This window comes from Rhinolophus sinicus, linkage group LG17 (assembly GCF_036562045.2).
Source record: "Rhinolophus sinicus isolate RSC01 linkage group LG17, ASM3656204v1, whole genome shotgun sequence".
Lineage (NCBI taxonomy): Eukaryota > Metazoa > Chordata > Mammalia > Chiroptera > Rhinolophidae > Rhinolophus > Rhinolophus sinicus.
In genome coordinates this window covers 13,514,843-13,536,672 of record NC_133766.1, presented here as the reverse complement: position 1 = coordinate 13,536,672, position 21,830 = coordinate 13,514,843, and the positions used below count along the sequence as shown (strand labels likewise).

The following is a 21,830-nucleotide window of genomic DNA, read 5'->3' as shown; positions in this document are numbered from 1 at the left end:
GGTTACAGAAGACCTGAACAACACTACCAACCAACTTAACCTAATTGGAACGTATAGAATACTCAACAAGAGCAGAACATACATTCTTCTTAAGTGCACATAAAACATTCACCAAGTAGACCATATTCTTGTCCATAAAACAAACTAACAAATGTAAAAATAAAAATCATATAAACTATGTTCTTAAGTGGTAACAGAATTAAACTTCACGAATCAAGTAACAAAAAGATAACTGGAAAAATATGCAAATGTTTGGAATTAAGGAACAAACGTCTAAATAACCTATGGATCAAAAAGGAGGTCACAGGGAAATTATAAAGAACATTGAACTGAATGAAAATAAAAATACAGCATATCAAAATTTGTGGGATGCAATTAAAGCAGTGCTTAAAGGGAAATTTACAACAGTCTCAAATAAATTATCTAAGTTTCCACCTTAAGAAACTCTAAAGAAAGCAAAAGGAACACAAGAGTATTTGTGGCTTAACAGTGTTCTTTATATCAAGAGAGAAGTGAGTTACACCAGTGTATCCATTGTCAGCACTGTATAGTTCAGATGTGCGCTTTTCAGTATTTGTACATTTTCCCTCAAAACACAAAGAACTTTATAAAATCTAGGAGGAAGGGAGTGGACGGAGGTATAGATAACAGAAAAATGGCAGAATTTTGATAATTGTTGTAGCTGGGTACTAGCAGTTTATTAACTCTTCTTCACTTTGAGTATTGTTGAAATTCTCCATAATGAAACTTTTTAAAAATGAAAAAAAAAAAAATTACAACTTTCTGAAGAAAAAAATGAAGGAGAGCAAGTGTGGAAATAGTGAGCACAGTAGTCCTAGAGTAGGAAAGGATGGAAAATGGGGGGAAAAACATGGCTTGACATAGAATGGGGCAGGAATGATAAAAAAAAAAAAAAAAAAAGACGACTATACAGTATCCCCTAAGTGACTAGATATACATTGAGGGAAACGAAAGGCAGGTTATCAAAAACGACTCTGAGGTTTCTAGCTTTAGCAAATGAGAGGAAGGTGGCACTTTTTGTTCAGATGGAGAATAATTTAGAAGGAAAGTTCAAGAGTTCAGTTTTGGAGATGGGCATTTCAGATGTCCGAGATGTCCAAGTATAAATATCAAGTAAGTAGATGAACGTACAAGAGTTTAGAAGAGAGATATGGACTGGAGATATTAACGGGGGGTTGCTGGCCCATACTTATGACTGTTAAGGTAGGTAAAGCACTTAAAATGATGTAAAGTATAGTGTTCTAGGTTTGCCTATTATTATAATTACCAGTTAATATCATCATCATCCATTTAGGTAATATCAATGTAGCCTCACAGTAATTAAGTGTGACTCACACAGCAGTCATGATTATCGCCCTTTTTAGGGAAAAAAATAAAAAATAAAAAACAGGCTCACCTAGAAAATGATAATGCCAGAATTAAAAATAAGGTGGGACTAAAAATTTTCATTTCACTAAAAAATTTCATATCTGTTAATTGCAAAACAGTTGACTGCAGAAATAATAAAGAATTGGTTAAGGCTTACCAATTTAATTTTTATTCTAAATTGAACTAAAAAAATAACAATTATATAACAGTCATTCCTCAGATTTGGCTTATCTTAAATTCAAAATGATTACTAATTGTATTAGCATATTACTAATTCCATTTCATCCTTCAACAAACTCCAAGAAATGTTACAGATCAAAACCCAATTTAAAACTTAGAGATAGAAATTATCGATGTTTCCTTTAATACCAAAAAGAATAACAATATCTTTGAAAACTGCTAAAATGATAATTGACCAAGCTCCTTTACAGGAAAAATCTTACAGCCATTCATTTTTATAATCACTCCATCCCACAGAGAATTTAGGCAGGATCATGAAACTAAAAATTCCGGCTTACAGTGATTAAAACTCAGACTAAAATTGTAAATTAAAACTGCTCTTCTTGGTTCCTTCAGAGCCTTCTCTCACACATGACAAATATAATCTCGCTTAGCATTATAGTAGTTTCCCCTTTAGATTTAAGTTATGAAAATATTAGTTGGGAATGGAGGAAAGGAAGAAGAGAAGAGGAGGAAAAACAGCGTACTTATACTATGTACCGACACTAAGTCCTTTGTATATACTATCTGATTGAATACAATATCCTCATGAGGTTACACGTAAGGAAACTAAGTTTATTTTACACATGAGGAAACTAAGTTAAGCAACTGTCTAAAAGTCACAAAGCTCGTAAGTGGTAGATCCAGGACTCCACTCCAGGCAATCTAGCTCTTTAACAGGCACCCAGGACACGACTACAACATAAAGACCCCTTTCCCATAGATTAATTGATTAATTAACCTTCTTGTCTCATGACCACAAAATGTCAGATTTACATCTCTGAACTATTTTATTAGGGTATTAAATTGATTTTTCCCTGCTTTTTTGAAAAGTTTTCTGAATGTTATATAAATTGAAATGATCTTCACCTACTTGAGACTCAAATCTTTCTTCTGCAACTTACGCATTATGAGAACGTGAGATAGTACAGCATGGCGACTACAGTTAATAATACTGTAATGCATATTTGAAAATTGCCGAGAATACATCTTAAAAGTCCTCATCACACCCAAAAAAATTTTTGCAACTATGCATGGTGAACTAGACCTATTGTGATCATTTCATAATATAAACAAATATAACATCATTAGGTTATTACACCTGAAACTAATATAATGTTATATGTTAATTATGCCTTAATAAAAAAGGAAAAGAATGTGAGATATAATTTAATATGGTTACTGGCAGATTTAGAAATGTATGCATGTTTTTGATGCTTGGTATGGTAAACACAGTATGATTTAAAAAAAAATTTTGGTGTAATTTGCTATTGTTTTCAAGAAAAAGAAGAAGAAAATGACGATGAAACTCACGTGCACAGAATAACAAGAGAACAAGGGAATAATTCCTGATACTGAAGACAGCATTTCAATACTCGATCATCATTGTTCTCATCACTGAATCCATCTGCAAATTTAGCAAAAGCAACTGTCAATAAACACTAGAAATCTGGGTACCATATGAATAATCTAGACTGTACTTACATATCAGAACATGGTAAACAAAGAAAACTTTTTAAATGAAAAGAGGAAAATAAGACAGCAAAACAATACCTTGAAAATTCTGGATCTAGAACACATGTAGCATAAAGTTCTGAGTTTGATGAAGTGGTTAGTTTACTGCTAAAATGGAATAGGATATGCCTATTAACAGTTCAAAGAAATGTGATCAGTAGGTTACATGCTGGACTAGAAACCAAAAGCTATGAATTCTGGTTTCAATTCAGGCACTTAGGGATTATTTGTAAATTCTATGATTCCGTCATATTTAAAATTATCTCAACTTAAAAGAGATCGGTAAAGTAATAAGCAACTGTTCTACCAGCAACAGAACCACTTTCACGTGTCTGCTTTTCCTTACTCTCTAAAGCAATAACATTTAAAGATGTACACGACTGGTTAATAAAAACATATAGGTTTCAAGTGTACAATTCTATAATACACCATCTATATATTGCATTGTGTGTTCACCACCCAGTCAATTCTCCATCTGTTATCATGTATTTTGACCCCCTTTACCCTCTTCTACCATCTCCCCACCTTACCTTCTGGTAACCTCTAAATTGTTCTTTGTCTATGAGTCTTTGTTCACTCAGTCTCATACAAACTTTTATACATAAGAAATTAACACTATTAAAAACAATAAACAGACAGGAAAATATTTGCAGTGCACAAATGGCTGACTAGCCATGTTTCTTCCTTTTGTGAATTACCTATTAATAATAATCTTTGTCCATTTAGGGGAAAGGGATATTTAATTTTTCTAATAAATCTCTATAAGCTTTTCATACAATGAAGACACAAGAGAATTACTGTCTATTCCAGGCCATAAGTGATTAAGTACTTTAATACACTAACTCAACCAATCTTCACAACCAGTTTTTGAGCTGGAGGTTGTTTCTCCCCGTTTTATTTACTCAGTTTCCTCAACTTTAACTTTCCCAGGTCAGGTTATAAACCAGGTAAATCAGATTTCAAATCTTATTCTCTTTTCACCATCATAAATATTACAGCAAACAAATACAATTTTGAAAAGAGTTAAGGAATAGGCTAAAATTATAGCCAACTGAGGCTATTTAACATGGATTACGTGCATTTAATTTGAGGTATTTTTCTTTTTTAAATGAAGAAATGCTTGTGTAAAAAAATGTATTGTTGTAATACTCAATGATTATGTAAAGAAAATAATACATGCAAAATGAGCATTACAGTTGGCTGTAAATGTACTTGACAGGTGTAAAGTGTAATTAAAAGTTCATTTTTTCTTGCCTTCCTCCAAACAAGTACTTTAATTTTACTCAATGATCCTGAATTGACTTTTTTTGTAAGAATTTTAGTTTATCATTAGAATATAAAATGTAATTTTATTATGATAAAAATGACTAAAGATATTTCACAGAAATACCATAAAATCATTATCAGATACTGTTGATAAGACATTATCATGAAAATGATATCAAGAAAATAACATTATCAAGAGATGTCAATAAAACATTATCAATGAAATAAATTTATTAAGTACATTGGATTTTACATAAAGAATGTTTTCAATGATCAGTTTCACAAGAAAACAGTGATACAGAGGAACACCTAAAGGACTTATCTGATATAGACAGTTACAGAAACTATTATTATACCTACAACTTTACAATTAACAAAACTAAAATCAAATAATACCATTCAAACATGAAAGTGAAATTCAGATTTCAAGGAAGACACCTGGAAATTGAAACAACACAGTAAAACAACACAGAAATTTGAGACCACTACTATGATTTCTCCTCCTCGGTCACCAAAGAAGCATAGACTGAAGAAGTCAAAGTATCAAAATGGCACATGAAAATGGAAAAACAAAGAAACATAACAAGCATCTTTAAATAATCAACGTGGCCAAAATATCTATTCCAAAATGAGCTCTTTTAAAATAATTTTCAAAGCCAATCTACTGAAGGAATTTCTATCTAGGACAAGTGCTTAACCTCTGTGCCTCAATTTCTTCAACATTAAAATGGGGCTAATAAGGGTATCTTACACAGTATTATAAGGTTTGAATAAGATATTAGCTGTAAGGCACTTGGAAAAGGGTCTGGAGAATAATGGCCATATAAGTGTTACCTATTATTATCAATATTATTATGTAATAAGATATAATTAGTATCAACAAACTAAAAAAAAAAAAAGATTAAGAGTAAGCAAAATTCCCACCTCTTACCACGGGCTGGGGTTTTACTGAAATGATGGTTTAGATCAGGGTTTAACTTGTTAATTGTGTGGTGGTTTAAAAAAAAGTCTTATTTGTTTGCAACAAATACCAAAGTATTTATGGGTACAAATGATATGATATTATATCTGGAATTTGTGTCAAACTACTGCAGGCATTCCAGGGAGTTCCAGGAATAAAATGCTGACAACTACTGAAAATGAGTGACCAGTACATAAGGATTCAACATCATTCTATGTCTGCATTTGAAATTTTGCATAATGAAAGTAAAAAAATAAAAGACTATCTAAGGTGTTTAACATAATGTGTTCAAACATTTTAATATTTTCTTAACTCTAATAAGTGATATTCATTTTTGGTTTTATTTTAAAAGCTTTAAACAAATCACATGAAGTTCCTACTTAAAATACATAAGTATTGCTGGAATATACTAAGAGCTAATAAATATTTGTCAATGGAATGAATAAATGAATGGTGGAGGCCCTTTTTCTTCAAAGATTTAAGACTAAATAGCTGTGCCAAAAGCCTTCTCAGTATTAATACCATGTCTAGATTCATCTCTGGATGAATTCTTTCATATATTATGGTAAATATGAGTACAGTAGACTATATACATGATATTTAAAATAATGTAAAGTCTACGTATATTAATAATTCTCAGTTGGGAAGAAACAAATTTTTACAGAATGAAATAAATCCTCTAAATGGATGTATGAACTCTGTTGAAGCAACAGTGTTGATTTACACACAGGTTTGTTTTTTTCCAAAAAACTTATATAAAACATAAAGAGCACACTCTGGTTCTAAGACTAGAGTGATTTAAAAATGACTTAAAAGAAACTAACATGGAAAAAAAATAAAATCAGAAGATCTACAGACCTTTATTATAGAAACACCCCTTTATTACAAATTCCGACAAACTAGAGGAAAATAATGGCTGCCTCTGCATTATGCTAACTGCATGTAGTGATAGGTTAGAAACCTAGATGACTTACGGGCCTCATCACTCAACAATGGTATTTAAAAAAAAAAAAAGAATCCAAAGTACTGTATTATAGATTACTATGCATACAAGACTTCATAGTCACTATGTGAAATATAAACGTAATGTAAGAAGGTCTAGGAGAAGCAGAAAAATGAAAATTAAAGACCCCTCCCCACCCCAAAACCATCACTATGTTCTGCCATTCACATTCCAATGGTTATAAATTTTTTTAAAGTTTTGCACCGTTTCCCTCCAATGAGTCAGCACCCAAACAAATCTTATACAGCAAGCACCCTGAGAGAGTAATACTTACAAAGTTTTTGAGATGCAAGTTGTATTGACTGACCCCATAGCTTTCTATCTGGATTTCTGAGACTGTCATTGATGAAATGAACCGCAAGTACAGCTTTGCTCTGGGCATATCTGAGTAGCTTTCCTGCCTTCATACGATCTAGCTCTTGCACAACAACCCAGGGAATTATTAACACAAGTCCGTCAAAACCTAAAAAATAAAAAAGATATCTTAGAAGTCAACAAATATTTATGGAGCTACTAAATTGAACTGCCGTAAGAGAACTGAAAGTTATCAAGTAAGGAATTCACAAACTAAATGAAGAAATAATACATAAAAAATGGAAATTAAAAACAGATGTGTCAAAAGAATGTTGGAGATACTGTAAGAGATAGAAGAGTAAGTTTAGATTGCTTAGGTTAACCCGTGAAGGCTTATTTTTTTAAACTTAAGCTTCATATACATGCTTACTAGCATATCCAAATGGAAAAGTGTCTGTGGGGAAAAAAAACAAACCCCACATCCCCACCAACATAAAGTATCAATCAAATAAGAAAATCAGAATCAGTAAGGATGCTTTATAAATACCTGGGATTTCTGTTGTCTTCAAAAGTCTAACAAACTTGAGATGATTCATCAGAATATTTGTGTCAATGACAATTAGAAGCTTTTTGTCTGAAGCAGTACTTGCTAGAGAAAAAGAGCAAAGTTAGATTTCATGACACTTCATAAGACTTCTTTAATAACTGAAATTTTGATATCATAGAACTTTGATATCATTCTTAAGAGAAGGCAATCCTTTAGACAACAAAAACAAAAATGCATTTACTCCAATTCTTAAGAGAAAGAACAGTAATAACAAATTAATAATTATCTACCAATAGAATATTATGAATTATTTATTTAAATCATAAAATACTGACTTCCCCAGTAGTAACTATGTTGCCACACCCTGTTCTGTACCACTGGTAGCTCTGCACTTAGAAATTATAAACTAATCTTAATATACTCTGAGTGAAATATAATTGAAAGAATAAAAAATATGTAAAAGAAAGAAAACATAATGCTAGCATGATTTCCTAGGGCCATTGTGAGGATCACATAAGTTAATGCACACAAAAACAGTAAATTGAAAAGTTCTATACAAATGTAACGTAGCACTACTATTTTTATAAATATAATTTAAAATAGTGTACTAATAGATTTTGGATAATTTTATCATTATCTTCTCCCAATAGTAAGAATAATCAAAATTTTACTACAAATAAGAAATTCATGAATACTTTTGGGAAATTTACATTATTTTTGATCAGTGCTTTACATAGTTGAGACTGTTAAAAGTTATAATACCAGGAATAAAAAGCAACTCATAACTCTGGTTACTGACCCTTGGCAAAAAGAGGAAGACAAAATATGTCTAACTGCCTGAGAACGTGAGATATATACAAACAAATGATAATAAGAAAATATTAGACCTGATTCCTGTAGCTAAAAGAAACGCACCAGTTTGTTTCAAATGATCACATTTTAACATTTTTCATCAAAACATTATAAAAGTTGAATTGGCACATTCATTTTTAAGAAAGCACAGGAGGTCATAAACATTATCATATACATATAGGGTATACCAGCAGAGGAATGTACATCATCTTCCACCAAATCAATCTCCATACTCGTTAACTCTCCAGAAGATAGAACAACAGGTAAATCCACACTTTTTCCCACACGTGCAGCATGAAGCTCTTCTACTATCTGCATCTAAATTGTAAAAGACCCGCAGTAAAATATCTTGATTTACTCTGCAGATTAATAAGAAAGCAATTAATTCTTAATTAATTCACTTGAGCTGGTTTGTGTAAAGAAAAATATTTACAAAAATATGGTGGCAGCATGGTAAAATAATACAGATTTATAAACATATGCAGGGTTTTTAAAAAAGCTTTTATTACCTCTGTACCCTTAGGCAAGCAAATTATTTAACTACCTTGGGTCTCAGTTTGCTCATCTAGAAAATAGGAATGTTACGATTTCCTTTTAGTATTTTTGTGAGGGCTAAATGAAATAATCTGAAGCTCCTCACACAGAACCTAGTACATAGTAGACCTTCAAAATAAGTTAATTCTCATGCCTATTCTCACCTCAAAGTACTTTAGGAGCCAAATATGTTTTTACCTGCATGATGACCAGCACACTCCTTGAGATTCCAAGACAGTTTATGAACGATCAGAAATTGAAATCTAGATCTTAAGATCCTTCTCACTTCAGGGAAGTAGTTCCCTAATGCATTGTGATGCAAAGAAATGGAAATATAATCTAGCTTCAGAGCAGAGGTGAGAAATCTTTCTCCTGTCAAGGGGTACTTACCCACAAGGCAGAAAAATACAACTCACGCTCAGTAATGAAAAGCAATTAATAAAGTCTTCCCTAAATAGAAAAATATGAAGTGTTCTATGAATCTAATTTTAATTTAGAACCAGGGAACATAAAATTCTAAGCAATAATTCCATGAGGATCAATCAGGAGATTCTAGCTGGGAAATGATGCAACAAGTGAAAAAAAAAAAAAAAGAAAAAAAGATATGTATGCACTCTTGTTTTCACTGAACAACATTTTTATCTTATTGCTGATTAGAAAAATTGAGCAAAAAAACATTAGTATCATACTGCATTTTGATACAGTAAATCAAACTGTACTGTACATTAAATTTTGATTTTGAACATTAAATAAAAATTCGCGTAACTTGTGGGCCGCGGGCTCCATGCTCTTTACTCAAAACAGATTAGAGTTTATTAGAAACAAAGGCAAAACAGGTGACCAAGTAAATGTAAATACTTTTCCAAATAGTTTTTGGTGGCTTCATAAAAACTTCCGTATTGATTTAAGTACAGGCATCAGTATTACCAAGGTTTTTACAGTCATTATTTTTTACTAAAATAGGAACTGTTTGACTTAATTTCATTAAAAATATTGAAAGTAAGTAAGTATATCAGTAACCTCTTGATCTGTATCTTGAATACTTTCAAGGGACACTGAAGAACTTGGTGCTTCAAAACTCTGAAACGAAAAGTAATTTTATTAGTTAAGAATGAGGCGTAAACCTACAGTGGAGTTCAACCTCGGCACTACTGGCTTTTGGGGTGGGGTGATTCTTTGTTGGGGGCTGTCCTGTGCATTGTAGGATGTTTAGCACTATCCCTGGTCTCACCTACTAGATACCAGTAGCACTAACACCAAACAATCTTGACAATCAAAAACGTCTCCATCAAGTCAACCGCCAAATGCCCCCAAAGAAGTGGAATTGCCCCCAGAAAAGAACAGCCTCATTCTATTAAGTCATGAAACATGATAGAAATTCTTTAGGGATTACTCATTCACATATACATTCCAAAAAACACTCATATTCTAACTAGATGCCACCCTAAGAAATAGAAAGAACCATGGCAAACATGAACAAGCTGGTCTTTGGTGGTGGGAAATTTTCATCCAAGAGTCACTGAGCCATTTCTAAAAGTGACATAACACAACAACAAAGGGTACTTGAATATTATAACATGGCTGAGAGGAAAGGCTAATGCAAAGTTGTGTTTATTATACCTGGGTAGAGCACCAGAGGTTTGTGCTATTTCTTTGTCTGCTGGCAGAGGTTGAAAACCTCCCTAATTCCAATTTTTCACTGGCACTTTTGCTGAGCAGAGACCTACCTGACCCAATGTACAGGTAACAGAACTCAGCAAAAGCCACTACTGAACAAAACCATCTAAGAATTCTCCAAGATACCATGCATTTTACAGGAAGCTATATATGGTATAAATTAGAAACCCTCTTTAAAGAAGTGTTGCTTTCTTGGGAATTCGGCTTCTACCCTAACTTCCTGTCACCACTCTTCACATATCACTATATCCATCACACACGTAGGCCCATTAGAGCTTCACTATTCTATGATCCTGGATTTCACAATCCCTTCTCCACCTGACATTAAATCTCCCTAGATCTTTAAGGTTTTCAACTAAGAAGTGCCACATAAGCTAGAGATTATTATCAGGACTTCTTGCAACTCTTGACATTCCAAGTCTTCCTTCTTTCACTTAGGTCACCACTACCCTTCACTCTCTTCGACCACAGGCCACTTCCAGTGACTTCAATATATTTTCTTATCATCTGAAAATCCAGAAAAGTTCATGTCAATTGTTTCTGAGAACTTCCTATTAAAAAAGAAAGTCTTGGTGGGCATTTAACTGTTTGCCTTCCCCTACCACGCTTTAATAAATACATGGATTGGGATAAAGGCTTTCCTGAGGATGACAAAAGGGAATTATCAATAATGAGGGTAATAATGGTTTTAGCTACTGGAGTGCTTCTAAACTGAGAACCTGATTATACCACTTCCTTGATTACATTTCAGTGGTTCTGCACCATCCACAGGATACAAGACAAAATCTTCCTCATGGGATGCAAAATCATCCATTGTCTGGACCCTGGCTTCCTCTCCTTCTTCATCTCCTATAGATTCTCTACACATCTCAACTGAAGTGCCCGTGTCGCTCTTGCCATGCAATTTCGCAACTCTGTGCCATGACACACGCTAGCAGGACATCATTTCTGCTCCTTCCTCTACACACCCTTCAATACTAAGCTTCAGAATCTCCACCTTAGTGAGCCCTTCCTGAACCGCCCCCCAAGCTTACACTAACACCAACCCAACTCTTGGGACTCTAACATTTACTTGACTGTATTGCAACCGTGTTTGTTTACTCATCTTCTTTACTAAAAAGATCATCTTATTTAGCTCTAAATCACTAATACCTAGAAATGTACCTCATACATAATAGGTACTTTTAATTAACGGTTAACAAACTGATGACTTTCTACTCACAAACTTGTAAGGATTAAGGGGGATGCTGTTTATAAAAGTGGACTATAAACTATAAATTTCTAGAACACTAATTTGCAATATTGGGGGAAGGTGCAATCTATAGCAAAGGACTGTAAAACATAGGAAACAAAATAAGTTATTTTCTCTCAGGAAAGTATAACAGGATTACTAAATAACAGAATTACCACATCCAGAAAATACAATTATTTTCTTGTAAAGTACACTCATTATTTTAGGAAAAGAATGATCTATTGAGGAATTTGTGAGGAAAACAAAACAACAAACATAACATTGAAATGATTCTCTACTGTCAGTAATGTATGGAAGATAATATATTCAAGGCAGGAACAATATTTACTTGCTTGCTGCTCCTGTGTCTAAATGACTTTTAATCAGATACGGCTATTATCAAAGGAACAGTTTATAAAGAGCTTTAATTGCAATAACTGTAAAGTAATCATGCAAAAATTTCTTCCCCTACAACTTAATATTCGTGCTATGTCCCTTTTGGTTTGTGTAGTAATTTGATACAGAGACCAAAAGTAATGATAAGATGCACTGCAGGAGGGGAACACCAAGCAATGATACAAAGATGTTCACTGAATGTACTGGCAAGTTCAAGTCCCTTTCTTCCATTTTATTCTAGAGAACTGGTTATAATGCAGGAAGAAAACTGGAGGTTGTTTTCCTTTAAGAAAGGAATAAAAAGAACAAATTCAATTTCTTTCCCACTTTGGAACCTTTCAAGTTCATAGAATGAAAAATACTCCCCCTCAAGCTTTTCCGGCCTCCCTAGTTATACAATCCCTCCATTTTTCATAGGAAGTACCTTACTACTGCAATCTATAGCCTTGATACCTAAAAGCAGTTAGACTCAGCCACTCCTGGTTATACGCAGGCTCTAAATTTCAGAATTTCTGAAGCTCTAAAGTTCTGAAGTTCCAAAGTTCTAAAAATTCTCTCAAAGGTAAGTAATTTCGCCATAGAAACAAAGCTATAGAGAACAGGTTCTCAAATGAGTCCACAAATACCAATTTATTCCATAATTTAGAGGCAAAATAGATGTGCCAAGCCTGCTGGCCAGCATCTCTGCACATGCAGTTAGTGCCCTTTGCCTGGAACACCCCTGCTTCTCCCATCCCACCTCACCTCACCTCTACCTAAATAACTCCTAGTCACTTTTTAGTTCTGTTTAAATGTTAGTGCCCCTGGTAAACCTTTCTTCACGAATCGCTCCACAGTGTAGAGGTCATGTTGACTCCCTGCTGCGAACACTCATCACCAGACTTAGGTGATTGCTGTGTCTCACCTGAATAAGTCTCTGAAAGCAGAGAATGTGTGTCCCTTACAGTTTATTTTACTGTGTTGCCTGGTACACAGCAGCATTCAAAAAATAATCTGCTAAAGGAATAAACTATTCAGAATACTAACCCCTGGGTGTTCCATAGTACCTGGCGTTAAAAGAAACTCCTAGGAGACTGTCACAGTGCTTTTCTTACCTGTAACTGCTTCTTTCTAAATTTTTACACATTCTCTTCTATTATGGATCCTTGATACTTTCCAGAATTATCTTCCTAAGGAAGTTGGAATTAAGGGGTAAAATAAAGGAGCCAGCACATATCTTGCTGACTAAATTCAAATCAGCCCTCTAGAGGAATAAAGCATCATCAGTTGTTTTATTACTCTTTGCTGAAACCTATTTTCTTTATTTTGCACTACTTTACCTGGGTCAGGGTTTCACCAGAACTTGAATCATTACTTTCTTGATGCTCATGATATTTTTCTTTCCACTCAGGAACAGTCTGTTTATATGTGGAATCTGAAAATAAATGTTTACTTTTGTGCCTCGTCAAATTTAATGAAACCTGAGAGCTTTCCAGGCATTCTTTTTTCTTCTGCTTAGGCTTTGATTTGTTAGAATTTAGACTGAAGACATTTTCTTCTACAAGCTTCTGATGAGTATCATGGCATTTTACTGGGATTTTGAAACTGATCTTCCTTCTAGATTCGAGGGGCTCGAGTATCTTGTTGGAATTATAATCCTGAAAAGACTGGATTCTCTTGCATTTTTCCAAAACACATTTTTCAGAACTGTCTCTAGACTTACTGTGCCTTCCTTTCTTGAGTTCTTTCATCTTCTCCGTCTGAGCAAGTGAATGAGGACATTTTCTTTCACTTGTCTGGCCTTCAGCTTTAGATTTCATATCTTTGGGAGTCTTAGGACTACTGAGGTTCTTAATTCCATGGTCAAGTATACGCCCAACATTTATCAATTTAATATCTTTAAAATCTACACATTTATTTATGTCTTTTTTAGTCCCATTTGTAGAAGGACTCTGTGGAATGATTTGATTATCATTTGAATATGATGCTTCTTGGAGATTAACAGGTCCTTGAGATGAAGAATTGATTTTTGGCCTCTTTCTTGGAGTTTCAGTGTCTACATTGAGTCTGTGAAGCAACACAGAAACCTAGGTTACATTCCAATTACACATGATTATACATAATTTTCACTGCATCATTTTAGTAGGAAATGACAGAACTAGCCTGACACAAACTTCGTAAATAGTAGAAATGACTACATTAAAAATGAAGTGGAAAGGATTATTAAACAAATGGTGTTGAAATAATTGGTTTGCTGCTTGGGGAAAAAAACAAATTTACAGCTTTATAAAATACCAGACAACATAAATTCCAAATAGATTAAACACTGAAGTACAAAATAATTATTATTATCATAATTGCTATAATTCATATAAAACCCTTAAAAACTACAGGAGGAAAAAAGGAAATATCTATCTGATTTCTTAAAAGAACTTCCTAAACTTAACAGCAATGGGAAAAATCACAAGGTAAATAGTAAATGTAAATGACTATTTACTTTAAAACTTTAGCATATTAAAAATAAACAAAATTCAAAGAACTGGGAAATGGCGTTTACTATATATGTGATAGCTTATTAGCCATAGTAGGTAAAAAGCTCATGAAAAAGTACTAAGGCAAGGATGCCCACTTTTATTCAACATAGTACTGGAAGTTCTAGTCACAGCAATCAAACAAAAGAAAATAAAAGGCATCCAAAATGGAAAGGAGGAAGTAAAATTGTCATTATTTGCAGATGACAATACTATTACATTGGTGCAAAAGTAATTGTGGTTTAAAAGGTTAAAAATAATTGCAAAAACTGCAATTACTTTTGCACCAACCGAGATTCCACCAGATTCCACCAAAAAACTATTAGAATTGATAAATGACTTTAGTAAAGTAGCAGGATACAAAATTAATATTCCGAAATCGGTTGTATTTTACATACCAATAATGAACTATCAGAAAGAGAAATTAAGAAAACAATCCCATTTACAATTGAATCAAAAAAAATAAAACACTTAGGAATAAATTTAACCAAGGAAGTAAAAGACCTGTACTTCAGAAAATTGTAAGACACTGAAGAGAGAAATTAAAGAAGACACAAATAAATGGAAACACATACCATGCTCATGAATAGGAAGAATTACTAGTTAAAATGTCCATACTACCCAAAACAATATATAGATTCAAGGCAATGCCTATCAAAACACTAATGGCATTTTTCACAGAACTAGAACAAATAATCCTAAAATTTATATGGAACCATGAAAGACCCCGAATAGCCACAGCAATCTTGAGAAAGAAGAACAAAGCTGGAGGTATCATGCTACCTGATATCAAGTTATACTACAAGGCTATAGTAATCAAAATAGCATGGTATTAGCATTAAAACTCATAGATCAATGGAACACAATGGACAATCCAGAAATAAATCGATGTCTACATGGTCATTTAATCTAAGACAAGGAAGCAAGAATATACACTGGGGTAAAGACAGTCTATTCAATAAATGATGCTGGGAAAACTGAACAGATGCATGCAAAAAGATGAAACTGGACCACCTTTTTATGCCATATACAAGAATAAACTCAAAATAGATTTAAGACATAAACCATAAAATTCTTAGAAGAAAATACAGGAAGTAAACTTGAAAATACAGGAAGCAAACCATTAGTAATATTTTTACTGATAGATCCCCTCGGCAATTGAAGCAAAAGAAAAACTAAACATATGGGACTATATCAAACTAAAAAGTTTTTTCATAGCAAAGGAAACCATCAAGAAATCAAAAAGACTTCCTACTGAATGGGGGAAGATATTTGCCAAAGACACATCTGATAAGGTGTAAATATCCAATTTTTATTTAAAAAGAAACCCATACGACTCTACACCAAAAATCAAACAATCCAATTAACAAATGGGCAGAGGACATGAAGAGGCATTTCTTCAAAGGGTCATACAGATGGCCAGTAGACATATGAAAAGATGCTCAACGTCACTAATCATTAGAGAAATGCAAATAAAACCACAATGAGATACCACCTCACTCCTGTCAGAATGGCTATCATCAATAAATCAAAAGACAAGTGTTGGCAAGGATGTGGAGAAAAGGGAACCCTTGTGCACTGCTGGTAGGAATGCAGATTGGTGCAGCCACTAAGGAAAACAGTATGGAGGTTCCTCAAAAAATAAAAAATAAAACTACTTTATGACCCAGCAATTCCACTCCTGGGTATTTATCCAAAGAAATCCAAGATATAAAAATACATGCACCCCTATGTTCACTGCAACACTATTCACAATAGCCAAGATATGGAAACAACCAAAATGCCCCTCAATATACGACTGGATAAAGAAATTGTGGTACATTTATATAATGGAGTATTACTCTGCCATTAAAAAAAGAATGGAATTTTACCATTTGCAACAACATGGACGGACCTAGAGGATATTACGCTAAGTGAAATAAGTCAGACTGAGAAAGACAAATACCATATGATCTCACTTATGTGTGGAATCTAAAGAACAGAATAAACGAGCAAACAAAACAGAAATAGACTCATAGATACAGAAAAAAAACTGATGGTTGCTCAATGGGAGGGGCTTGGGGGACAGGTGAGAAGGTGAAGGGATTAGAAAATACAGGTTGGTAGTTGCAGAATAGTCTCAGGGATGAGAAATACAATATGGGGAATATAGTCAATAATGTTGTGAAGACTATGTGGGGTGTCAGATGGGTGCTGGACTTCTCGGGGGGAATCAGTTCATAGATTATATAAATGCCTAACCACTGTTCTGTACACCTGAAATGAATATAAAATAATATTAAATGTCAACTATAATTTTATATATTATACATATACATATATATATGGTCACAGGATGTAAAGTACAGCATGGGGAATATAGTCCATGGTATATTGTAATAGCTATGTACGATGTCAGAAGGGTAGTAGACTTGATGGGGTTATCACTTTGTAAGGGATGTAAATATCTAATCATTACGTTGTTTTGTACACCTGAAACTAATAACAAAATTAAATTAAATTTAAAAAATACTAAGGCTCTAGAACAGCACATAAACAAAAAAATGAATAAAAGAGGAAAAGTGAAAGGCTAATAAACATTTGGGCAAATTTCACTTCTCTAATAATCATAGACATGCTAATTAGAACAATATACCATTTCCATCTAAATTAGGAAAGATTTTAAAATAACATTAAATACTGGCAAGGAGTTGTAAAATGGACTTTCTCTCATAGGTTGCTGGTGGCAATTCAAAATGATAATAGTTCCACAAAGAAATTTGAAATACAATTAAGAATTCTTAAAATGTTCATATTCTTTGACTTCTCAGTAATTCCCATTTTATAATTCTGTACCAAGGGGAAAAAAATCAGAAATGAACTAGAAAGAAAAAAGGAAAAGCAAAAGAGATTCAATTCAGGACGATTATAATAGGAAAAGATCAGATAAAAGGTAAATACTAAAATTTTGGAAATGACTGAGAAACATGTCATTTTATCAAATACGAGAGAATATCACAGTCATTTCAAATGATCTTTATGAAAAGTTTTCAATAACAAAACATAGATACAACATTAAGCAAAAAACAACCAGGACACAAATCTGTGTATATAAGGTGGTCTCGACAATTTAAATAAACATAGTGAAAAGGACAGAAAGAAAAGTGCCAAAATGTTAGAAGTAGCAATAGCTAGAGGTAATAATATTTTTCCACTTAATAAAAGTAGAAAAAACAGGAAACATTTCCATGTAACACAATCCATTAATTTAATAAATCCCGAGCGCCTTCTGAGTGCCTGTCACTCTGCTAGGCACTGGAGGACACATCAGATGGAGTCTTTACCCTGAATTAGCTCACAGTCAATGGTAAAGATGCAATTTTAATAACAAATCCCACACACTGAAAGTGCACTGCTTGAAGAAATGCTTTCTGAATCTTTTTAAAAGCAGACTTAAGATTGTTGCCCTTGCTTATATTCTCATTGCTAACAGATCTGTATGTACTTAAATCATGGAGCTGGAATTGTGGTAATGGCACATGTAACTGGCTTTCAGGATGACAAAATTCTCTGCTTTTCCATCTGCATCTCAGCTTTTAATGTCTGTACACCAATTTCGGGACCTCTCCTGTAGTTAAATAGGGAGATTTTTTACAGAAGATGCCATATATTGTAAAGAAATACTTACAACCTTAAGGCAAATAAGTTTGTTTACTTCTCCAATAAGTAAACAGCAAATGAACCACTTTCTCTGCAGGCAAACAATGGCTGCTTGAAATCCTGCACTGTTGGTGTTGATGTCTGCGAAGCATGGTATGACAGCTTTCTTTTGTCCAAGTAACATTTTAAATATACAATAGCTCCTATACCATACTGTTTAAATACATGCCAAAGCAATTCTAAAATATCGTGTATGCCAAATTTTCTGAAAATTTTGCTACAAGTTACACCTAGAGTGCTCGCTCATATTTGAAAGTGAATATTCAATATTAACAATACATCCAAATGCCATGCCTGTTCATGTTACTAATGTTGATAGCTTTATTACATATGAGAATCACACAATGGCAAGGTCATTGATCACATGTGGGCTCAGGGATGCAGAAATGTTGTTGAAGTAGGCATTCAACTATTCAGCCTTGCAAGGGCTGAAGCCAAATAGCAGATTTTGAGTAAATGCTGAAGCCAAGTTGAACTTCACTGCATTCGTAGAATAATTTGGATCTTATTCTCAAAAAAATTCAATATTATTTTTTCCGCCTCCCAAAGACTATGTAGACAAATCAGAAGTCTCTTTAATGCGCTTACACATGGATATAGATATAAAATCCAGGGCTAGAAAATGTACCCTTAAGCAAAAGGTAACTAGTGAAAAATCACAGTATTTTCTTTATTTCTTATTTTTTTTATTTGTCAAGCAATGTCTTAGAACTTAAAATAAAATTTTAAAAAGTACACTGATATAAAAGGCATTAAAATATAGTTTGGAAATTTAGAAAGTGACAGTTAACATAACATGAAATTTGTGACAGAATATACTTCAACAGATAGTAATATAGAAGGCAAGTATCACAAAAAATAGAAGGAAATGATTCAGAAGAAAAACTGAAGAAGAGTCAGAGGCAAGGTAGATTTTTTTTGTTTTGTTTTTTGCTTTTAGCAAATATTAACTGAGTTTGTGAGCTTGTCTGGGAAGCAGAACTTTTATTTATATATTTAATACTATTTAAATTGTTTTCCCATAATTCTTTATCTTCAGAGAAACTTTGATCTTATCACCTTTTATCATGCATTATACTTTTTATACTTATTTATTCAAATTGGTGGCAAAAAATTCCTTCACAACAAAATTCTCTGAAATTTTTATCCGTAAACACAGAAATTAAAGAATGATTTCCATTATTCCAATCATTATTTCCCAAGTTCTCTAGTTGCAGCCACATCCTGTTTAATGAACATGGTTTTAGAGCCATATCAATTCAATAAGCTATATATTCTCAAGTAAGATAATTTATCCAAAATTCCAAATCAGCCTCATAACTTCTTCCATGACTGTATGTAATGAAGTGACATACCTTATAAGGGTGGGTCAAAAGCAAATCACTTAAGATAAAAATCTACGTTTTATTTGAAAGTGTCTTTTACATAGTGTAGAATTTTATGCTGTGATAAGACATTTTATTTCACTCAACTTTTTCTTAAATGTATATGAATATGAAGAAAATACAAAAATCATAATCTGTGATATAGCTAGAAATATTTGCATGCAAAACAGTACTAACCAAAGTAAGCAAAGGATTTGGCAAGTCTAAATATTTAAGTCTCGCAATTCTAGGACAAAAAGTAAAAAGATATCAAGAAAAAGGGAAATTTACCTTTTCCGTTCTTGTGTTCTTTTTATGTTACAGTACAGAATGTCTGTATCATCTGATTTCTGAAAGAAAATAAAGTGTCATTTAAGAAATATAAGTTGTGCACTGGAATTATAATTAGAAATAAGACAAGAAAAATAAGACAGAAATGGGATATCATCCCTGTCTTAAAGAGCTTAGTGTAAAGTCAAAGAATAAAGAGAAGTAGAAGGATATGTACAAACAACCTAACGTAAGGACATCATTAAGTATCAAAACAGAAGAATTGACAAAAGGTTGTAGAAGAGTTCAAAACATCAACCACCAAAAGTTGGAACATACTTAGGGTAAAAGGTGGACAAAATATATGTTAAAGATTGAATAAAGATTAATGGCAAGAAAAAAACAGCATTCTCAGCTAAGAATGCTTAGGTAGCATAAGAAGCTGGAGCTGACTGGTACAAGTTCAGCAGAGAGGAAACAAACCAGCCTAGCAGGAGCAGACGCTCTGAGGAAGAAGAAAACAGAAAGCTGGATAGGTCAGGTATGACCAAACTTAAGCGAGTCCTGAATGACAAACTAAAAAGTGAGTGAGGGTTTTTCAACAGAGAAGAAATATGATAAAATCAATGTTCAGCAACAATAAGCTGAAACAGCAGTTTCATTATATGAAAACAAATTCTTCGAAACATAATTCTGCTTCCATGGAACTTTCACACTACCTTTTCTTATTCCCCACAACTCTGTAGCTATCCCAATAGAAACCTAACTTCAACTCGAATGTAGTAAGTACTTCATCAACCACCCGTGTTCAGTCTGATGACACTGTTTTCTTCAGAAAGAGTGAGAATAGAAAGAACTCTGGACTTAGCTCTTCTGCTGATACAACAGGTCCTCAAATAACATCATTTTGTTCATCATTTCATTATAACGTTAAGGAGATGCTGTAGGAACTTAACTCTTATTTATATCAATTAGTCTACAGTAAAATTGGTTTCCTTATACATCATTGCGCTTAAAAACACAGAACCTATCAATGACATTAAGTGAGGATTTACTGTACAATTTTATGTCTTTGGATAAGCCATTTAACCTTCTGGATCCCAATTTCTGAATCAAAAAATGCAAACACTGTATCTGCCTCGGCTACTCAAAAGGACATTATAAAGACAGATATAACCATATGTGGGAAAAGACATTAAAAAAATGGCTAAATTTATATCCCCGTTGTCTTAATCCCACATGATAGGGTCTGCCAACCCACAGAAATAAATGCTTTTTTATGAAGAGAAGGAAGAAAAACCCAAATTGGTTTTCCTTCCGTTGGCTATCAAAAAGTAAGTATAATACAGAGAAAAAAACGAGTGGAAAAGTGGCAGGGGAATTTGTACCATAAACCCTCTAATTGTACACTAAAACATTAATGTAAATAAGTTTTAGAGTTAGTATCTAAACACTCACCAGTTTTCTCTTCTTTGATGAAAAGGATCTTATAGAACAAGCTGAACTAGTAGAACTGGTTGAGGCTTTTTCCTCTTTCTTATCCTAAGATTGCCATTTGGAAAAAAGGAAAGAAAACCACAAAAATAAAGCACAGCATAAAACAGCATTATTTCATCACTGTTACAAATCAACGTTCCTTGTACATTAATAATAAACTTCAGAGGGGAACAATGTTCAAAGGTATACAAACTTTGGTAAGAGGAAGGGAAACTCAACTAGATGGGAGACTCAACTAGAAATCAGAAGATCCAGGTGCTTTTCAGTGAGAGATGAAATAGGATACAGGTGTTACAGCAGAAGGCCAGCTGACATGGCAGCTCAGATAAGGACACTCAGGTGGCACTGCCATGGTGGAATTCAGTCTTCTACAAAGCAAAACCATATTTCCAGTTATTTTTTAGGGGATCCTGAATTCAACAGAGTCAGGACAAACATATTCTGAGTACCTACTATGTACCAAAGGCATTCTAGACATTAGGGACAGATGAATGAAAAAACTGTAAAAGTCCCTGCCTTCATGGAGGTTCAAATCTAGTGCAGGAATTTACAAATAAGCAAGCGAGACATTTAATGTGTCACATTATGCTATGGAAAAAAATGAAG

At 33.4% G+C, this 21,830-nt stretch overlaps 1 protein-coding gene across 2 annotated transcripts in view; it reads right to left on the bottom strand.

Moving 5' to 3' along the window:
* Positions 1-21,830, bottom strand: part of SWT1 (SWT1 RNA endoribonuclease homolog) — a 75,307-nt gene that overhangs the window by 47,695 nt on the left and 5,782 nt on the right. For both annotated transcript variants that reach the window (XR_012492946.1, XM_019738097.2), the window contains exons 3-10: positions 21,186-21,269; positions 19,749-19,807; positions 13,204-13,930; positions 9,601-9,660; positions 8,235-8,364; positions 7,195-7,296; positions 6,628-6,816; positions 2,923-3,016 (exon numbers count right to left, since the gene is read on the bottom strand). Coding sequence is in view for 1 of the 2 variants with exons in the window: in XM_019738097.2 (XP_019593656.2) it covers positions 2,923-3,016; positions 6,628-6,816; positions 7,195-7,296; positions 8,235-8,364; positions 9,601-9,660; positions 13,204-13,930; positions 19,749-19,807; positions 21,186-21,269 (1,445 nt within the window). In the remaining variant the exon portion in view is untranslated. The remainder of the gene's footprint in view (positions 1-2,922; positions 3,017-6,627; positions 6,817-7,194; positions 7,297-8,234; positions 8,365-9,600; positions 9,661-13,203; positions 13,931-19,748; positions 19,808-21,185; positions 21,270-21,830) is intronic.